Source organism: Microcebus murinus, chromosome 2 (assembly GCF_040939455.1).
Source record: "Microcebus murinus isolate Inina chromosome 2, M.murinus_Inina_mat1.0, whole genome shotgun sequence".
Taxonomy (NCBI): domain Eukaryota; kingdom Metazoa; phylum Chordata; class Mammalia; order Primates; family Cheirogaleidae; genus Microcebus; species Microcebus murinus.
Window position 1 is genome coordinate 108,131,952 of NC_134105.1, and position 16,777 is coordinate 108,148,728.

Consider the following 16,777-nt stretch of genomic DNA (forward strand, 5'->3'; position numbering starts at 1 on the left):
AGATGTCCTGAGGTCATAGGACATTCTTGCTGGTCCCAGAACACAGGTCTTCAGACTTTTCAAGCTTCCTGTCCTGTCTATTCTGCTGTCTTTCTTGGCAGCCCCCCTTCCCACTTCTGCTCTCTAGCCACCCAGTCAGCAAGGAAGCGGGTGGAAAGTGAGAGTGCCTGGCTCTGCCCTCAGAGAGCTTCCAGTCTGGCTGAGAAGACAATGGAGATTCATGTGTGCAAACAATACCAGGCCAGGCCGGGTTTCCTGGAAAGACTGGGTTCAACCTCGGTCAGATTTGACTAGGGGCAGGGGGGAAAAAAGAAAGGGGAATGAGAAACAGGTTGCTTGTCTTTTAACCTTCAAAACCTTGCCCTTGTTTTTTTTGCCCTGACGCTTGCTCTCTCCTCCTGTTCCACCGATGCCTCCTCTCTCTCCCTAGATGTCCATCCACCTGCGGGAGGAAAACTCCCAGACCCACATGCTGCTGATGAAGGGTGCTCCCGAAAGGATCTTGGATTTTTGTTCTACTTTCCTTCTGAAAGGGCAGGAGTACCCCATGGACGATCAGATGAAGGAAGACTTCCAAAATGCCTACTTAGAACTGGGGGGACTAGGGGAGCGTGTGCTAGGTGAGGAGCCGTGGGGGAAGCCTTTGAAGAATGGCATCAAAGTGCTTGTTATTTGTGGGATGAAAAATTTAGGATGTTGGGGTGAGCAGGATAGGGACCTGGAGAGCTGAATGAGTACTGATCCCTTCTTCTGTTTCTCTCCAGGGTTCTGTTTCTTGAATCTGCCTAGCAGCTTCTCCAAAGGATTCCAATTTAATACAGATGAAATAAATTTTCCTATGGATAACCTTTGTTTTGCGGGCCTCATATCCATGATCGACCCTCCCCGAGCTGCAGTGCCCGATGCCGTGAGCAAGTGTCGTAGTGCAGGGATTAAGGTAAATACCTGCCCACCCTGTAGGCCCCCCACAGGACTCAAGTTGGAGAAGCTACCAGAAAGCCTTGCACAGAGTCGGTGCTTAATAATCTTAGTTTAATTGAATTGATTTCTGCTTCCTTGGGCTTATACTTTTTAGTCTTATGAGATACTCAATAGTAAGTTTCCTCTCTAGTTAGAATGCTACTTGCATTGAACGTTAGAATCACCAGGGGAGCTTTACCAATCTGATGTCTAGGCCACACCCCAGAACAATTTAATTAACTCTTGGGAGGGGACCTGGGGCAATTGTATTTTTAAAAGCTTTCCTGGAGATCCCAATGAAAAGACATGTTAGAGAACCAGTGTCCAGTGTAGTGCTTCTCAAACTGATGTGCATGGGAATCCCTTAGAGATTTTTTTTTTTTAAATGCAGATCTTGATTTAGTAGGTCGAGGTCACCGTGAGCTTCTGGCTTTCTAATAAGCTATTCCCAGGTGCTGTGTTGCTGCTGGTTTGCAGTCCATACGGCCACACTACCACACACTAGGAGTAGCAAAGTGCTGGAAGATGTCGTGTAAACGTGCTGCCGGGATGGGTCGTGAAGGGGGAGGCCATGAGGGCTGGGAGTCTGCAGCAGGTGGCAGTGAGAATGAGATACTGAGAGCTGGGAGATCCTCAACAGGCCTGACTTGGTGTGAGCAACTGCCTTAACAGATACACGTCCAGGAATAAAAGCTAGAAACCAAAACGAAATGCACCAAGAGTGAAATTCAGCCACAGATCAAACATGGAAGTGGAAAGTCCTCTTTGGTCAGGGTGGGCCTTGCACTTCATGGGATGGCAGAAATAGAATTCCTCAAATTCTGAGATGTTCAGTATCCCATGTTTCCTGGGTCAAATTCTAAGTCTCATATATATCTTCACAGATTAGGTATTGTACCTTTCCTGTGCATACCTTATGCTCCAGATCACCAGACTTGGGAGAGTGTGGACTTAGCCTAGAGGGACTCTGGAGGTATTTCAGGAGAACTAGATGCTGTCTGTTGGAGCTGCCTTTGTGTTAGACCTGTGACTGTTGACAGTTTGTCTGGGGGTCAGCCTGGGCCATGTGTGCTGGGAGGGCACTTGGAAACCTTGGGCAGTGGCTCCCAGGTAGTGGCCATTTCTTAATTCCTTCACTTGATAATTATTTGTTGATGGCTCAGTGTGTGTTCAGCATTGTGCTAGGGCAAGAAACTTAACAAGGAAGAGCCACCTTGCAGAGCTCTCAGTCCAGTGGAGGAGAAAGACAAACATGAAGTCACCACACAGAGAAGTGATAGTGTAGAAATATGGAAAAACAGAATGCTATGAAAGCACAGAGCATACGAACCTAATCTCTGGGTACCAATGGGACAGGACCAGGTAGTAGGTATCCAAAAAGGGGCAGGATGAAGTAGTGGCAAGAAAAGAAGTTGAGTGAGGGTTTGAATGCTCTGGGCCTAGATGAAATTTTGCTAGGCAGATGGATTATTCCAGACGCTCCTTTATTACCACTTGTTCTATGTGTAGGTGTTTCTGTCTTTGTGCTTAAGGAAGCAGAATCATTTCTGGAGCAATTAAATGAAATTCTGAATATAGTAATACACTCAAATCTCTGACTTATTCCTGGAAAATCTAGAACCCAAATCATTTTAGGTTTTATAGTCAGATGGTCCTGACCCACTTCTAACGGTTGAAGCCACAGAAGCAAGGTTTTTGGTCTATACACGTTCTCGTGAATACGCTACTAAAACCCTTGTTGAACAAAAGCAGTGATCTGTTGGTTCTTAGGGGAGGAAGATGAAGGATCCAAGCCCTCTCTGAAGGTGATTCTGCTCCTCTTCCCTCCCTTCCCCAACCCAGGTGATCATGGTAACGGGAGATCATCCCATTACAGCCAAGGCCATTGCCAAGGGTGTGGGCATCATCTCAGAAGGCAACGAGACAGCAGAGGATATTGCTGCTCGGCTTAAGATCCCTATCAGCGAGGTCGATGCCAGGTGAGATCCCTAAAGAACCAGATCTGCCATTTTCCCTCCCTCCTGAGACTGCCCACCTATTGCCCACCCAGGTCCCACCTACTAAAGTTCTTGGAGTCTCCTTCAGCAGGTAGGATGTGTGGGATTTATACATTTCAAAGTAAAACATAAGAGGAAAATAACCAAGTGACTATGTCAGGGGGTTTATAGAGGAAGCGAGACAGGGAAAGAGGTAGAAAAAAAGAGAAGAATAGTTGACAAAAGTGAGAGAGGAGGGCGGTGTCAATTTGGGGACAGTGCACAGCTGGGTATAAGTGAGGAGACTGGGTTAAAAGAAGAATCAAGAAGGTTATAGTAAAGACTGGCATCAGGACCCCTGGTGAATTCTCAATACTCAGAACTAGCTTTTGAAATTCTTTATCCTCAGCACTGTCAAAGCCATAGTGGTGCATGGCTCAGAACTAAAGGATTTAAACTCAGAGCAGCTTGACCAGATCCTCCAAAACCACAGTGAGATTGTGTTTGCTCGGACCTCCCCTCAGCAGAAGCTCATCATTGTAGAGGGGTGTCAGAGGCTGGTAAGGAAGGCAAAGGACCCCTCGGGAACCTGGCAGAAATCATGTGGCTTAGCCTAGCTCCAAACCAAGCAGAGGAAGTGTGTGGGCTGAGCCAGAGGAGCCTCCAGAGAGTATCCCATCTTGGACCTCCATGGTGGCCTTCAGTTTGGGGGCTCCCTGAGAATTCAGATATCTTAGGGGAGCAGGAAAAGGGAGCCCTAGATCAAACACAATTACTTCAAGAAACGGGGGTGCTGAGATCAAACTGACCTTTGGTACTAGTCCTGAAGCTGACGCAGTAATTTTTTCACTCCCTCTGTCTGGACCTCCCCAGGGAGCCATCGTGGCTGTGACAGGGGACGGGGTGAACGACTCCCCTGCACTAAAGAAGGCTGACATCGGCATCGCCATGGGCATCTCTGGCTCTGACGTCTCTAAGCAGGCAGCCGACATGATCCTGCTGGACGACAACTTTGCCTCCATCGTCACAGGGGTGGAAGAAGGTGAGGAAGCAGGATGCCCAGGGGTGGGACTTGGCCCTCGGACTCAGGTGGGGGGTGGTGTACATTAACCTTGTCCCATTTACCCATTATCCAACTTCCATGATCCTCTGTAGACTGGGAAATAAATCACTGTAACACAAAATTTTACAAACTAGATTCCGCTAGTACATAGACTATGACTAACTGCAACCCTTTTTTATGAGATCAGAAGAAAGTCCAGATTCACCAGGGAGACTGGGACTCTGGTGTGGCATAGCATCATATTTGCCCTCTCACTGAGATTCAAGTAGGTCTACAGCAAGTTCCAAGATGTAGCCATAGCCCTGGAATTAGTCCATGCTCCACAATCTTTAGGAGGGCCCCCTAGGAACCTGTTGCCTGAATGATGATGGTGACATATAAGGTTCAATTGCAGCCTGATCTATGAATTGACTGCATGAGTCCAATTTAGCACCCTCTTTCCCAGAGAATTCTGAAGAGAGTGCCCATTGGGAAACAGGACATCCTCTGAATTCTGCATCCCAGGCTCCCTGCTTTCTGCCTGGAGTTTTCTTACTGAAACATTTGATAATCCACATAATAATAATGGTTACCGTTTTACTGAAACCTAGTATGATCCTGACACTTTGCTTGGTATTTTATACCCATTTAATTCAATAAATTCTCCTTTTGAGATGAGTCTTTATCCTTAAAAAAAAAAAAAAAATTCTCTTGACTATGTGCAAGGCACTAGACTAGATGTTGGGGATACAACAGTGGGAAAATAAAGGACCAAATCTCTTCCCTCATGTAACTTAATTTCTAGTGGGGAGGCCAGGCGCGGTGGCTCACGCCTGTAATCCTAGCATTCTGGGAGGCCAAGGCGGGCAGATTGCTCGAGGTCAGGAGTTCGAAACCAGCCTGAGCAAGAGCGAGACCCCGTCTCTACCATAAATAGAAAGAAATTAATTGGCCAACTAATATATATAGAAAAAACTAGCCGGGCATGGTGGCGCATCCCTGTAGTTCACCTCCCGAGTGGCTACCCAGCTACTCGGGAGGCTGAGGCAGCAGGATTGCTCGAGCCCAGGAGTTTGAGGTTGCTCTGAGCTAGGCTGATGCCATGGCACTCACTCTAGCCTGGGCAACAAAGCGAGACTGTGTCTCAAAAAAAAAAAAAAAAAAAATTTCCAGTGGGGAAAGATAGAGCAAATGACATAGTATGTAAAAGAAGATAAGTGCTACGGAAAAAAATCAAGCAGGGAGTGCAGGGAAGGATTACAATCTTTGAAAAGGTCGTCAGCAAAGGACTCAGCAATCTTGCAAGGCAGGAGGAGTGAAGCTCAAGAAAGGTGACGGGTACCCAAGGTCACAACTAGTTATGGCAGAAGATAGGATTTGAATACAAGCCTGTCTCAAGTCCAGGCTCTTTCCACTTCAGCCTTAATCTTGTAAAGGCTTTTATATTGGCATCTCAGGATTAACCAGGCCCAACTCTGCTTAATTTTCAGAGATCAGATAACATTAGCCATGTCGAATCCAAGAACAAAGAGTACACAGACAGAGCATGCTAATAAATCATGGCTCTAACTAATAATCACACAGTTTAGAGACAAAACTGGGACCACTAAGGTCTAGGACATCCGGACCCTTTCCCTGGACTGTGACACCTCTCTGTAGTGGCCTCTTGGTCCATGACCTGGTTTGAGGGAGGTGTGTTCTCTCGATGCTTCTCACAGAAAGTTGACCATCCTCCCCAGGCCGCCTGATCTTTGACAACCTGAAGAAATCCATCGCCTACACCCTGACCAGCAACATTCCTGAGATCAGCCCCTTCCTGCTGTTCATCATCCTCGGGATACCCTTGCCTCTGGGCACCATAGCCATTCTCTGCATTGATCTGGGCACTGACATGGTAAGGACGGAGCTGAGACCCGGCTCTGAGAATTCCTGTGAGATGTATTAGGGAATAGGGAAAATCTGTGTCAAGGGAGAGGGGCAGTGCTGGAATTAGCACTGAGTTTCCTTGTGAACTCTGTGACCCCTGACATTCCCACCCTTCATCCTCCAGCTCCCTGCTATCTCCTTGGCTTACGAGTCAGCTGAAAGTGACATCATGAAGAGGCTTCCAAGGAACCCAAAGACTGATAATCTGGTGAACAACCGTCTCATTGGCATGGCCTATGGACAGATTGGTGCGGCCAGTGGAGTGATGGGTGAAGGGAGTGGGGAGTGGTTGCCCCTGCCTGGCCATTTGAGTCATCTCAGTTTGGAAGTCAGAGAGAGATTTTTTCAATAACAAACTGTGCTAAGTCCTGGAAACACAAGGAACTGTTTGATTTCTGATCTGCCTTTGACATAGAGTCCAGTAGAAAAGCAACAAACATAAATAAATGATAGTGTCTCCAAGTGCCAAATAGTGAACATAGACAGAACATGCTACAGGAGTACAAAGCAAGCAGGCTCACCAATTATGAGGATGGTCAGCGAGGCCTTATGTAGGAAATAGGAATTAAACTTGGTGTTGGAGGATAGGGCTTAGATTAGTAAATGTATGGCCAGGTGTGGAAGACTAAAGGAGAAGGGAAATTCACATGGCATGGTTAGAAAAGAGTGAATAAGGCCGGGAGCGGTGGCTCATGCCTGTAATCCTTGCACTCTGGGAGGCCAAGTGGGCAGATTGCTTGAGGTCAGGAGTTCGAAACCAGCCTGAGCAAGAGCGAGACCCCGTCTCTACTAAAAATAGAAAGAATTAATTGGCCAGCTAATATATATAGAAAAAATGAGCTGGGCATGGTGGCTCTTGCCTGTAGTCCCAGCTACTCAGGAGGCTGAGGCAGGAGGATCGCTTGAGCCCAGGAGTTTGAGGTTGCTGTGAGCTAGGCAGAAAAGAATGAATAAACCAGTCTGGTGGGAGCCCTTAGTCTTTATAAAGTAGCACAAAATAAGGCTGTAGACCCAGGTAGCATTTATATTGGGGCCAGTCTTGCAAGACATTTGAGAGTCAATTAGAGGTTTTCATTCTTGAGTTGCCAGGTGAGATAGAGTATTTCAGGAAAGAGGATGAGGGATGAACAGGGAAGAGATTGAGGACAAGAGAGAGCATTCCAATATCTAGGGAAGGAAACACATAGAAAAAGCAGAGATTTAGGAGTCATACCTATGAATCCTTATTTCACCTTTACCAGCTGTATGACCCTGGGCAATGAGTGAATCTTTTTTTGTGTTCAACTTTTCCACTTATGAAATACAGATAACAGTTCAGAATTGTTGGGAGTATCTATGTCCACAAGGTATCTACATAGTGCACAGCTCTAGTAGGCAAACATTACCATCAGCTATTGCTGTGTTCCAGGCACAGTGGATAGAGGTCTTGACTAAGAGAGAGGCAAAGTGTAGAAGGATAAGAGAAATGTGAGAGGACAGGATCTGATGAGTGTCAGAATGTCAGAGGAAATGCAAAAGGAGGAGCCCAGCACTCGCTCAATAGGGAGGGGGAATAAATAGCCTCTAAAGTCCTTATTTAAGAGTATGTGATTCAAAAATGACTCTGGGTTGGAGTTTAGAAACAAATGTCAAGGCTTGGAGACAAGTCCCACAGAGAGGATAGGATCACACGGTTGATGGCAAGACTCTTCTGCAATACTCCTCAAACACACACCAAGCCCCCAGCCCCCACTCCTTCCATGGTCTTCCTTTTAGGCCCTTCCCTGAACCAGGTCCCCCCATCCTGTGACTCTCTTACTCACAGGAATGATCCAGGCTCTGGCTGGATTCTTCACTTACTTTGTGATCCTGGCCGAGAATGGTTTTAAGCCTAATGATCTGCTGGGCATCCGCCTTCACTGGGAAGATCGATACTTGAATGACCTGCAGGACAGCTATGGGCAGCAGTGGGTGAGTAAGAGGGGCTAGGGGAGTAGATAGTGAGTGACCAATAAGAGTGAGGAAATAACATGGAAAAGTGGGTCTAGCAAATCTTTGAAGAGTGGAAAAGGGAGGCACCGGATAGAGCTGATGCCTCATCCTCAGTCCTACATGAGCATTCTAACATTTGACTTCAGTATCCAATCACACCAGCGAATAGTCAAATCATTGCCTCTTTGTTTACAGTAACCTCACTTCTGTTGCTTTCTACTGTCTGTTGTCCATTCTTGCCTTCCTGGCTCCTTTGGCTCCCTTGGACCTGGAGGTTGTCTTTGTCATGTCAACTTTTCTGGGCTGATTTCTGTTTTTCCATGTTTTAACCATGATTGCCCTAGAAACAAATGCTGGCTCTTATCCCGTTACACTCCCTTGCTCCAAGAGAGTTCAAATAATATCATTGAAAATCTGAAAACCTATTTTCTTCGTATATCCCTTCCTCATCATTTCAAACATTTTAAACTTAGAAGATGCTTCTACGCAGTAGTCTTTCTTAATGTCTAAGATGGATGAGGCTCAAACTAAAGCTCTCTCCCCAATTGTTTATCTTCAATAATTTTAGTACATATGCTTTTTTGGTATCTGTGAATACTCCTTTCCCAATTTCTAAGAGTGAAAGATGTGACACCAACTACTACTAGAATTACAGAATCCTAGAAGACATGTAGCCCGTCATCATCATTCTATAAATGAGGAAACTGAGTGCTCAGAGTCCCACAGTGAATCTCTAGAAGAGCTGGACTAGAATTCTGACTCTTGATTCCTGCCCAGCACTTTCCCACTTCACCATGATGTCTGCAAACCAAGCTGACTGTAGGTTTCTCAAAAGTATATTCAAATCTGAGTTGTTGGAAAGATGTCCCTTCATATACACTTGGCTTCTGCTAGCTGATCCTCATGAGGCCATCAGATGTCAGTGTTCCCAGCTACCAACACTGCTCCAGGATCCAGTGACACCCAACGTTCTCATTGCCGTGTACCCTGCCACCATCTCCTCAACTCTCAACCCGAGCCCTTGTTAGTTTTACAGCCTGGTACCTCCTCCCTGCTGCCAAGATGCAGCATGACATATATTTATTTATAATAAATTAAAGGTAATTAAAAATAATTTGAGGTAACAAGATAAGAATTCCCCTTGTACACCAAAGATAGCTTGAGGTATTACAAAAACATGTTGAGAACAGTTGCCCTGAGGGATAAATTCCAAAAGGCAGGATCCATGTCTCTTCCACTACCGTAACTTTCAGATAATCTAGTATAGAAACATCCACTCAGGAAGTACACTACATACTGCTAGAAGCAAGGATAGCTCCTTACCTTCTACACATCATCCACCATTGATTCCCCATTCATTCATTCAGCAAATATTTACTGAGCATCTTACATGTACCAGGTACTGTTCTAGGACCTGGGAGTATGGTAGTGAACAAAAATGACCAAGTTACTGCTCTCATGGAGCTTATTTCTAGTTAGGGGTAGAGAGTGGAAAGGGAGACAGATAACCAAATATATATTACATCAAAGGATCATAAGTCCAAGGGAGTTATGGAATTCCAACACAAGAAGTGTTGGAATAGAGATACTAGAGTAAGATGGAAAGATAAAGATGGTGGGTGAGGGGGTAAGAGAGAGAGAGAGAGGCTTGAAACTGAAATTACAGAGCAAATGTAAGTATTGGAAAGGATAATATCTGGAGTTTACCCATGGGAGCAAGTGGCCCAGGGCGGAGTGGAGAACAAACAATATCAATGGTATTGGAAGGATCATTGACATGGGTATTTAAATCTACAAAAAGGAGGACAGCAGTAATAGTAGAGGAACAGTGATTCAGAAGCTAAAATCTTCAAGAAAAGCTAAGAAGTGACGCTTTGATGGCAGCTGCCTGCAATGAAGGACAGTGGTGGTGTGCCCTCATGTACACAAATATGCCGATTGGTCTCATTCTCAGAGTTCCATGCTTGGCTCACCAATTCTCAGCCTCTGTTTTCTAATCATTTAAGGCTCTATATTTCTCTCCAAGTACAACTTTGATCACATTCTATAAAGTCTGACATGTAGTATTTTATTATTGTGTAGTCCTACATATTTTCAAATTTCTTTGATCCGCAAGTTATGTATAAACATGCTGTTTTTAATCTCTTAAAACATAAGCCCTGGCCGGGCGTGGTGGCTCACGCCTGTAATCCTAGCACTTTGGGAGGCCGAGGCGGGCAGATTGCTCAAGGTCAGGAGTTCGAAACCAGCCTGAGCGAGACCCCGTCTCTACCAAAAATAGAAATAAAATTAATTGACCAACTAAAAATATATATACAAAAAATTAGCCGGGCATGGTGGTGCATGCCTGTAGTCCCAGCTACTTGGGAGGCTGAGGCAGGAGGATCGCTGAGCCCCAGAGATTGAGGTTGCTGTGAGCCAGGCTGACGCCATGGCACTCACTCTAGCCTGGGCAACAAAGTGAGACTCTGTCTCAAAAAAAACCAAAAAAAAACATAAGCCCTTTTCTCCAGTCTAATTTAGATGCACCTCTTCTGTGTTCCCATAGCCTTCTGTGATCTCTTTCATAACCTATTGTACTGACATAGCATATTTATCTTCCCACTGGACTCTAAGTTCCTTAGGTGTAAAATGTGAATGAATGAATAAATTTCTCCTATCCAGTACCACTCTTTGGGGCATTTCTTTCTGTATTCATATTTGCCCTCTGGCCCCACCTTCTTGACTGACCTATGTCCTCTGACTCTGCCTTCCTCTCTAAGCCCACCTTCTCCTATACCATCTTTCTTATTAATTTGGTAAATATTTAAGGAGCCATGCTACAGGCCATTCACTGAACTTAGGATGGGGAGGAAACACAAAGATAAATAAGACAAGGTCCTTGTCCTTGAGGAGCTCTAAGTCAGGTAAGAAACACACATAAACAAATCATAGGACAACACAGAAAGTGCCAAGACAGAAATACGTGTGAAGTGCTATGGGAGTCTAGAGAGATGGCCTGACTCAGCCTGGGGGTCCTGAGAGGTGAGAGAGGGAAGAAGCTTTAGGGTGTATCTAAACCCCTTCTGACACTTACGTCTCCTGTCTGCCTGCCCTCCCCCAGACCTACGAGCAGCGCAAGGTGGTGGAGTTCACGTGCCACACGGCCTTCTTTGTCAGCATCGTGATCGTGCAGTGGGCTGACCTCATCATCTGCAAGACCCGCCGCAACTCGGTCTTCCAGCAGGGCATGAAGTGAGTATCCCACCAAATGGCCCTACGGCTCCCCCAAACCTATATATGGGGACGTGCCATTTTCCTTTGCCTTTTCCTCTCTAACTCCGCCATGCCCACAAATGTTTCTTCCCAGAAACAAGATCCTAATACTTGGGCTCCTGGAGGAGACAATGCTGGCTGCTTTTCTGTCCTACGCTCCAGGCATGGACCTGGCCCTGAGAATGTACCCACTCAAGTGAGTGAGGGAAGGGATGCAAGCGGGGGTTCTCCAGGCACAGGGAGAGCCTGCGAGAGGAACTATGTGTTTGAACAGGATAGTCACAAGCTTGGGGCTACCTGGATAAATGGGGCTACACTGGATGATATAAGGAGAGTCATCTGTGCTCCAATAAGTGGATCTTATTTAGGGAGGCATTAGACACTGTGCCAAGTGATCACAACCCACTAGACCTGCAAATTTAGCAGATTCACCAGTGTTTAACAGAGTGGAATCTTTTCGTGATGTGTGGTATAGCTGTCCAAGGATACATATTGCTTAGAGCTGAAGAAACCATAAAAATAGCTTAATCTATGCTTAGCTAATTCTGTTGTACTTATGCAAATATGTTTTAATGTGTATGTATGTGAGCGGGCCTACTGAAATTCTTATTGTCTGGTACCTTGTCTTGTTCAGCTGTAGGTTTTTGTTTTGTTTTGCTTTGCTTTAACATTAGTATATGCTTCTTGTGAAAAAAAATTCTATTTAAAAAATTACAGAGAAAAGAGCATCCATGTCCACTACCCCTCTCTGCACAGGTAGCCTCTGTTAATGATTAGCATGTATTTTTCCAACTCGTTTTTTATGCATTTCCATACTCTGTTTACCTTTCTGTCCCTTGCAGTCTTTCACACAATGCTTTATACCATGTAGGTGCTCATTACTGTTTAATAGGAGACATTGGCACAGGCCTTAGATACTGACAATCCCAGGTCTGAATCTCAACTCTACTATGTAATATTCTGTGATCTGGGACAACTATGTAACCATTCTGAGCCTCAGCTTCACCTACGAAGTCTCACTGAAACACTTTGGGCATAGGTCTGGCAGAGTGTTGAGGATCACATATAGAAATGGGTATAAAGCATCAAGCATACTTGGGTCATGGTGGACGCTTTGCTAATAGTAGCTTTATTCTTGTTGCCATAAATGTCATTACAAAGTAATAACAAATGCAGCTGAGCATTGTCTGAGCTCTGGAACACTGTGTATACCCTGACCATAAAACTTAGTACCTAGTGTGGTGATTCTTTGCATGTGCATTCACTTTCTTTTCTCTGATTCTTCTGAGCTCCTTGAGATCAAGACCATCATGTAAATGAATCATTTTTATTTCCCCAATACCTAACACAGACCCAGAGCAAACATTTGAAGATTGTTGTTGAATGAATATTTGTATTTAAATGTTGGTATTTGGTGTGTGGGGTTGTGTGTGGAGAATGAACCATGGCCTAGGTGAGTGCTGTCCAAAATGGTAGCCACTATCTGTATGTGACTGCTGAGCTTTTGGGATATGGCTTGAGAGACTGAGGAACTGAATTTGTAACTTTATTTAATTTTAATTAATTTAAAGTTAACTAAAGCAGTGTGAAATATCTGTATATTATTACAACCTTCTGATTTTGGTTGGACTACATTTCTCTTTAACCATTGAAAATTTAGTGTCTGAGCTGAGATGTGTTGTCAGTGAAAAATACTCAATATTCCAAGACTTAGGATGAAAAGAAGAATGCAAATATCTCATTAATAATGTTTATGTTACCGGGTGCAATGGCTCACCCAGCAGTTTGGAAAACCGAGACAGGAGGATGGCTTGAGCCTAGGAGTTTGAGACCAGCCTGGTGGGCAACACAGTGAAACCCCGTCTCTACAAAAACTAAAAAAAAAAAAAAAAAAAAAAAAAGTTAGCTGGGCATGGTATTGTGCATCTGTAGTCCTAGCTACTCAGAAAGCTTAGACAGGAGGGTTGCTTGAGCCCAGGAGTTAGAGGTTGCAATGAGCTAGGATTATGCCACTACCCTCTAGTCTGGGAGACAGAGACCCTGTCTCTAAAAAAAACAAACAAAGAAAAAAAAAGTGTATATTGATTACACGTAGAAATTATAACATTTTGGATATATTGAGTTAAATAAAATTATTAAAATTCAGTCAAGTGTGGTGGCTCATTCCTGTAATCCTAGCACTCTGGGAGGCCAAGGTGGGTGGATCGTTTGAGCTCAGGAGTTTGAGACCAGCCTGAGCAAGAGTGAGACCCCCATCTCTACTAAAAATAGAAAGAAATTAATTGGCCAACTAAAAATATATAGAAAAAATTAGCCAGGCATGGTGGTGCATGCCTGTAGTAGTCCCAGCTACTCTGGAGGCTGAGGCAGGAGGATCATTTGAGCTTAGGAGTTTGAGGTTGCTGTGACCTAAGCTGATGCCACCACTCCCTAGCCTGGCGACAGAGTGAGATTGTGTCTTGAAAAAAAAATATTAAAATTAATTTCATCGGTTTCTTTTTACTTGTTTTAATGTGGCTACTAGAAAATTTTAAATTTCACATGTGGCTCACATTATATTTCTATTGGACAGCGCTGGTCTAAGCCATGTCTTCTGTCATTCATGGGAACAACTGTGGTCCTGATTCAACACCTCTCCCGACTCCATCTTCCTGGTCTCTAATCATAATAGAGGTTCAGGAAGAAAAAAAGTCCCCATCTTTGTAATATGGAAGAGTAAGAGAACAGTATTACATGGCTGGATACTTTCTGGACATCCCTGATATATATATATATATATATATATATATATATATATATATATATATATATATTTCCTGGCAGAGTATCCCCACACTAGACGTCCAGAGAATGTCTAAAATAAGCATCCTGTTCAGACGATCTCCCCTTTGTGGGTGCAAGTCCTTGAGAATGCAGAGAGCAAAGGGAGTCTCCCTAAACAACTCTGCAAAAGCTGGTAGACAATCTCCATGAACATTGCATGTACCTCTAATATGACATTTATCATATTATATCATTGGCTTTTTGCCTTTCCTCTCCATCCCAATCCCTCACCCCCTACTGATGCCTCAAGTAGAAACCAACCAGATCTTACTCACCTGTCTCTAGCACTCAGCATAATCCCGGGAATAGAGTGGACACAATAAGTAAAACACATGATTCCTGTGCACTGTTCTCTGTACCTGTCTTTCTCTAGCCCCCGTATTTCCTGCCATGTTGACTGGCCCTTGCTCTCTGCAGGATAACGTGGTGGCTCTGTGCCACTCCCTACAGCTTTCTTATCTTTGTCTATGATGAAATCAGAAAACTCGTCATTCGTCTACGGCCGGGTGGTGAGGATCCCCTGGGCCCTGCCCTGACTGAGTGGTCACGAGCCCCTAACTAGCTCTCCCACCCTGCCTGGTTCCTCCAGACCCCCTGGCTTTCTCCCCAACCCACTGCCAGGCCTTTACTGTGCCTGGACCCCAGCCCTCTACTCTTTGGTTGCACTGCTCTGTTCCAACCAGTCCTCAGGGCCTTGTGTTCAGACCTCAGACCTCCACCTTATCCCTGCTTTCACTCCATGTCTCTCCCTGTGATGTCTCCCCGTGCCTGCTCCCAGTTCATGCTGGTCTCTTCTCTTCCACAGGCTGGCTGGAGAGAGAGACATACTACTAAACTCAGCAGAGGAAGAGCTTCACCTGACATAAAGGTGCCATGAGTAGGGTTAGGGATTATGAGTTTGATGCAACATCTGAGAGAGACACTGGAATGAATTACCTTGGATGAGAGAGACAGGCACTCTTGGGACTGGACAGAGGGGATCACCAGCAGAAGATGGGATGGGTGAGGGAAGCCCAGCCGGCGTCTGGCTGCAGCTGAGTGGGGAGGGGCACAGTCCAGTTGAATCCAACAGCCAGTCTGGAGAGTAAAGGTTTGGAACAGCCCTCACCTGGCTAGATGTGTCACATCTGACTTTAGGGGAGCAGGGATTACTATGAAGCTCCCTCCCTAGATCTTAATGATAACCAAGTGGGAGAAGTCTTTCAGGGACTGTCCAGGCTGAGAAGGGATGAGAATCAAGCATCCTTGCCCCTTGAGGACCACCACCCAGCTTAAAGTCACTCTATGATCCCTTGGACAGAAAAGACAGGACAAATGACTGCCCTAAAAGTCCATCTGGGATCAGAGAAAAATGGAAGGGGAGTGATAGAGGAGCAGCTAAGCCACGCCCTGTGGAGGAGGATAGGGCATCCACATGGGGGGCTGGTGGGGTAGGCTCTTCTAGCTCCCACCTTGGAGGTCCTTCAGACCAGCTTACAGACGATACAGATGTAGTGCTAGAAGAAACTTGATTTTATCAAAGAAGAAGCTGAGGCCCAAGGAGGTTAAGTGACTTGGGAACGGCCAGTTGGTGAGTGGTTCTCCTCATCTGAGGGAGGTCTAGGCAGGAGGGAAGGACTTCATGGAACTCATGGTCCTTGCCCTCTGTTGCCACGATACCAACCCCATCCCATCCTTCAGCCTGTTTTCTCTGGTGCAGCCTTGAAACAGAGGCAATAACTTTGAATCCCTTAGGCTTTACCTTAGGCAAAGCATCCTGCCACTACTCTACACCATCCATCACAGGGTGAAGGACATTCCCAAAAGCTTAGCCTGCTGCATCCCTCTTGAGTTGAGTGAGAGGTACCAGGAAGCCATTGTCTCCCACCCACCTTCATCTTGATGGTTCTTCCTTCCCTTTCACCCACTCGCCTTTGCTTTGTGAGCCCCTCCACTTTGCCCTGTTGGCCAGTTCATTCCCAGCCTCTTTCAGAATACAGGGTTGGCTATGGCCAAATGTACGAGGGTTATCAGGAAAGTATCCAGCCAGTGATAATATAATGAGACCAGTATTACGTAGCTGGGTACTTTCTGGACAGGAGGGAGAGAGAGGGAGAGGGAGAGGGAGAGGGAGAGGGAGGGAGGGGGAGAGAGAGAGAGAGAGAGAGAGAGAGAGAGAGAGAGAGAGAGATACGGAGAGGGAGAGGGAGGGAGAGAGAGAGAAAGAGATAGATAGATATGCATGCTAAGGAAAGCTGGGGGAAAAGCATATTATGCCTAACACTGGGACAGGGCTTTACACACACCATCAATTAATTCACACAAATATTTTCCTAACACTCCACCTCATTTTATAGATAAGGAAACCAAGTTTTTCTGATTCCAGAACTTGTACCCTTAACCACTTTTTAGACTAGTCTCTTAATGAGGGCTGGGCCAACAATACATAAATATAAAACAAAATAAAACAAAACAAAAAATAGGATAGTCATGGGGCAGGGGCTGTGGATGGGTCTGGAGGAGGAGAAGCCATGGCTAGCAAGGAGAAGGCCACCATAAGGTATAGCCAACTACTCTTCCCCTAACTCAGGCCCCTCCTCAGAGATCTCTCTCCCTCCTGTTCCCCTCCCTCTTCCAACACAAGGTCTCCTAGGGACAGGGCTATATCAAACTGGGGTCCTTCCCCAGCTGCTGACACAGCTGAACCAGACCCTGGAAGATTGAGGGGCCAGGGTGTATGCGAGTGAGGTGGGAAGGGGGGCACAGAGGGGCCAGCTCCTCGGGTTTCAGTAGCAGGAGCTTCGGGTGTCTGGTGGGTTAAAAATACAGAGGCCCCAACTCAGGG

At 45.5% G+C, this 16,777-nt stretch overlaps 1 protein-coding gene across 1 annotated transcript in view; it reads left to right on the forward strand.

The window, feature by feature from the left end:
• LOC105862683 (sodium/potassium-transporting ATPase subunit alpha-4) overlaps positions 1-15,056 on the forward strand; it is a 37,379-nt gene extending 22,323 nt beyond the window's left edge. Inside the window, exons 11-22 of the mRNA XM_012749178.3 lie at positions 431-620; positions 765-937; positions 2,803-2,939; positions 3,346-3,496; positions 3,810-3,978; positions 5,718-5,872; positions 6,029-6,152; positions 7,709-7,854; positions 10,979-11,109; positions 11,225-11,326; positions 14,371-14,462; positions 14,759-15,056. Coding sequence (XP_012604632.2) covers positions 431-620; positions 765-937; positions 2,803-2,939; positions 3,346-3,496; positions 3,810-3,978; positions 5,718-5,872; positions 6,029-6,152; positions 7,709-7,854; positions 10,979-11,109; positions 11,225-11,326; positions 14,371-14,462; positions 14,759-14,787 — 1,599 coding nt within the window. The 3' untranslated portion in view covers positions 14,788-15,056. The remainder of the gene's footprint in view (positions 1-430; positions 621-764; positions 938-2,802; positions 2,940-3,345; positions 3,497-3,809; positions 3,979-5,717; positions 5,873-6,028; positions 6,153-7,708; positions 7,855-10,978; positions 11,110-11,224; positions 11,327-14,370; positions 14,463-14,758) is intronic.
• The last annotated feature ends 1,721 nt before the right edge of the window (positions 15,057-16,777 follow it).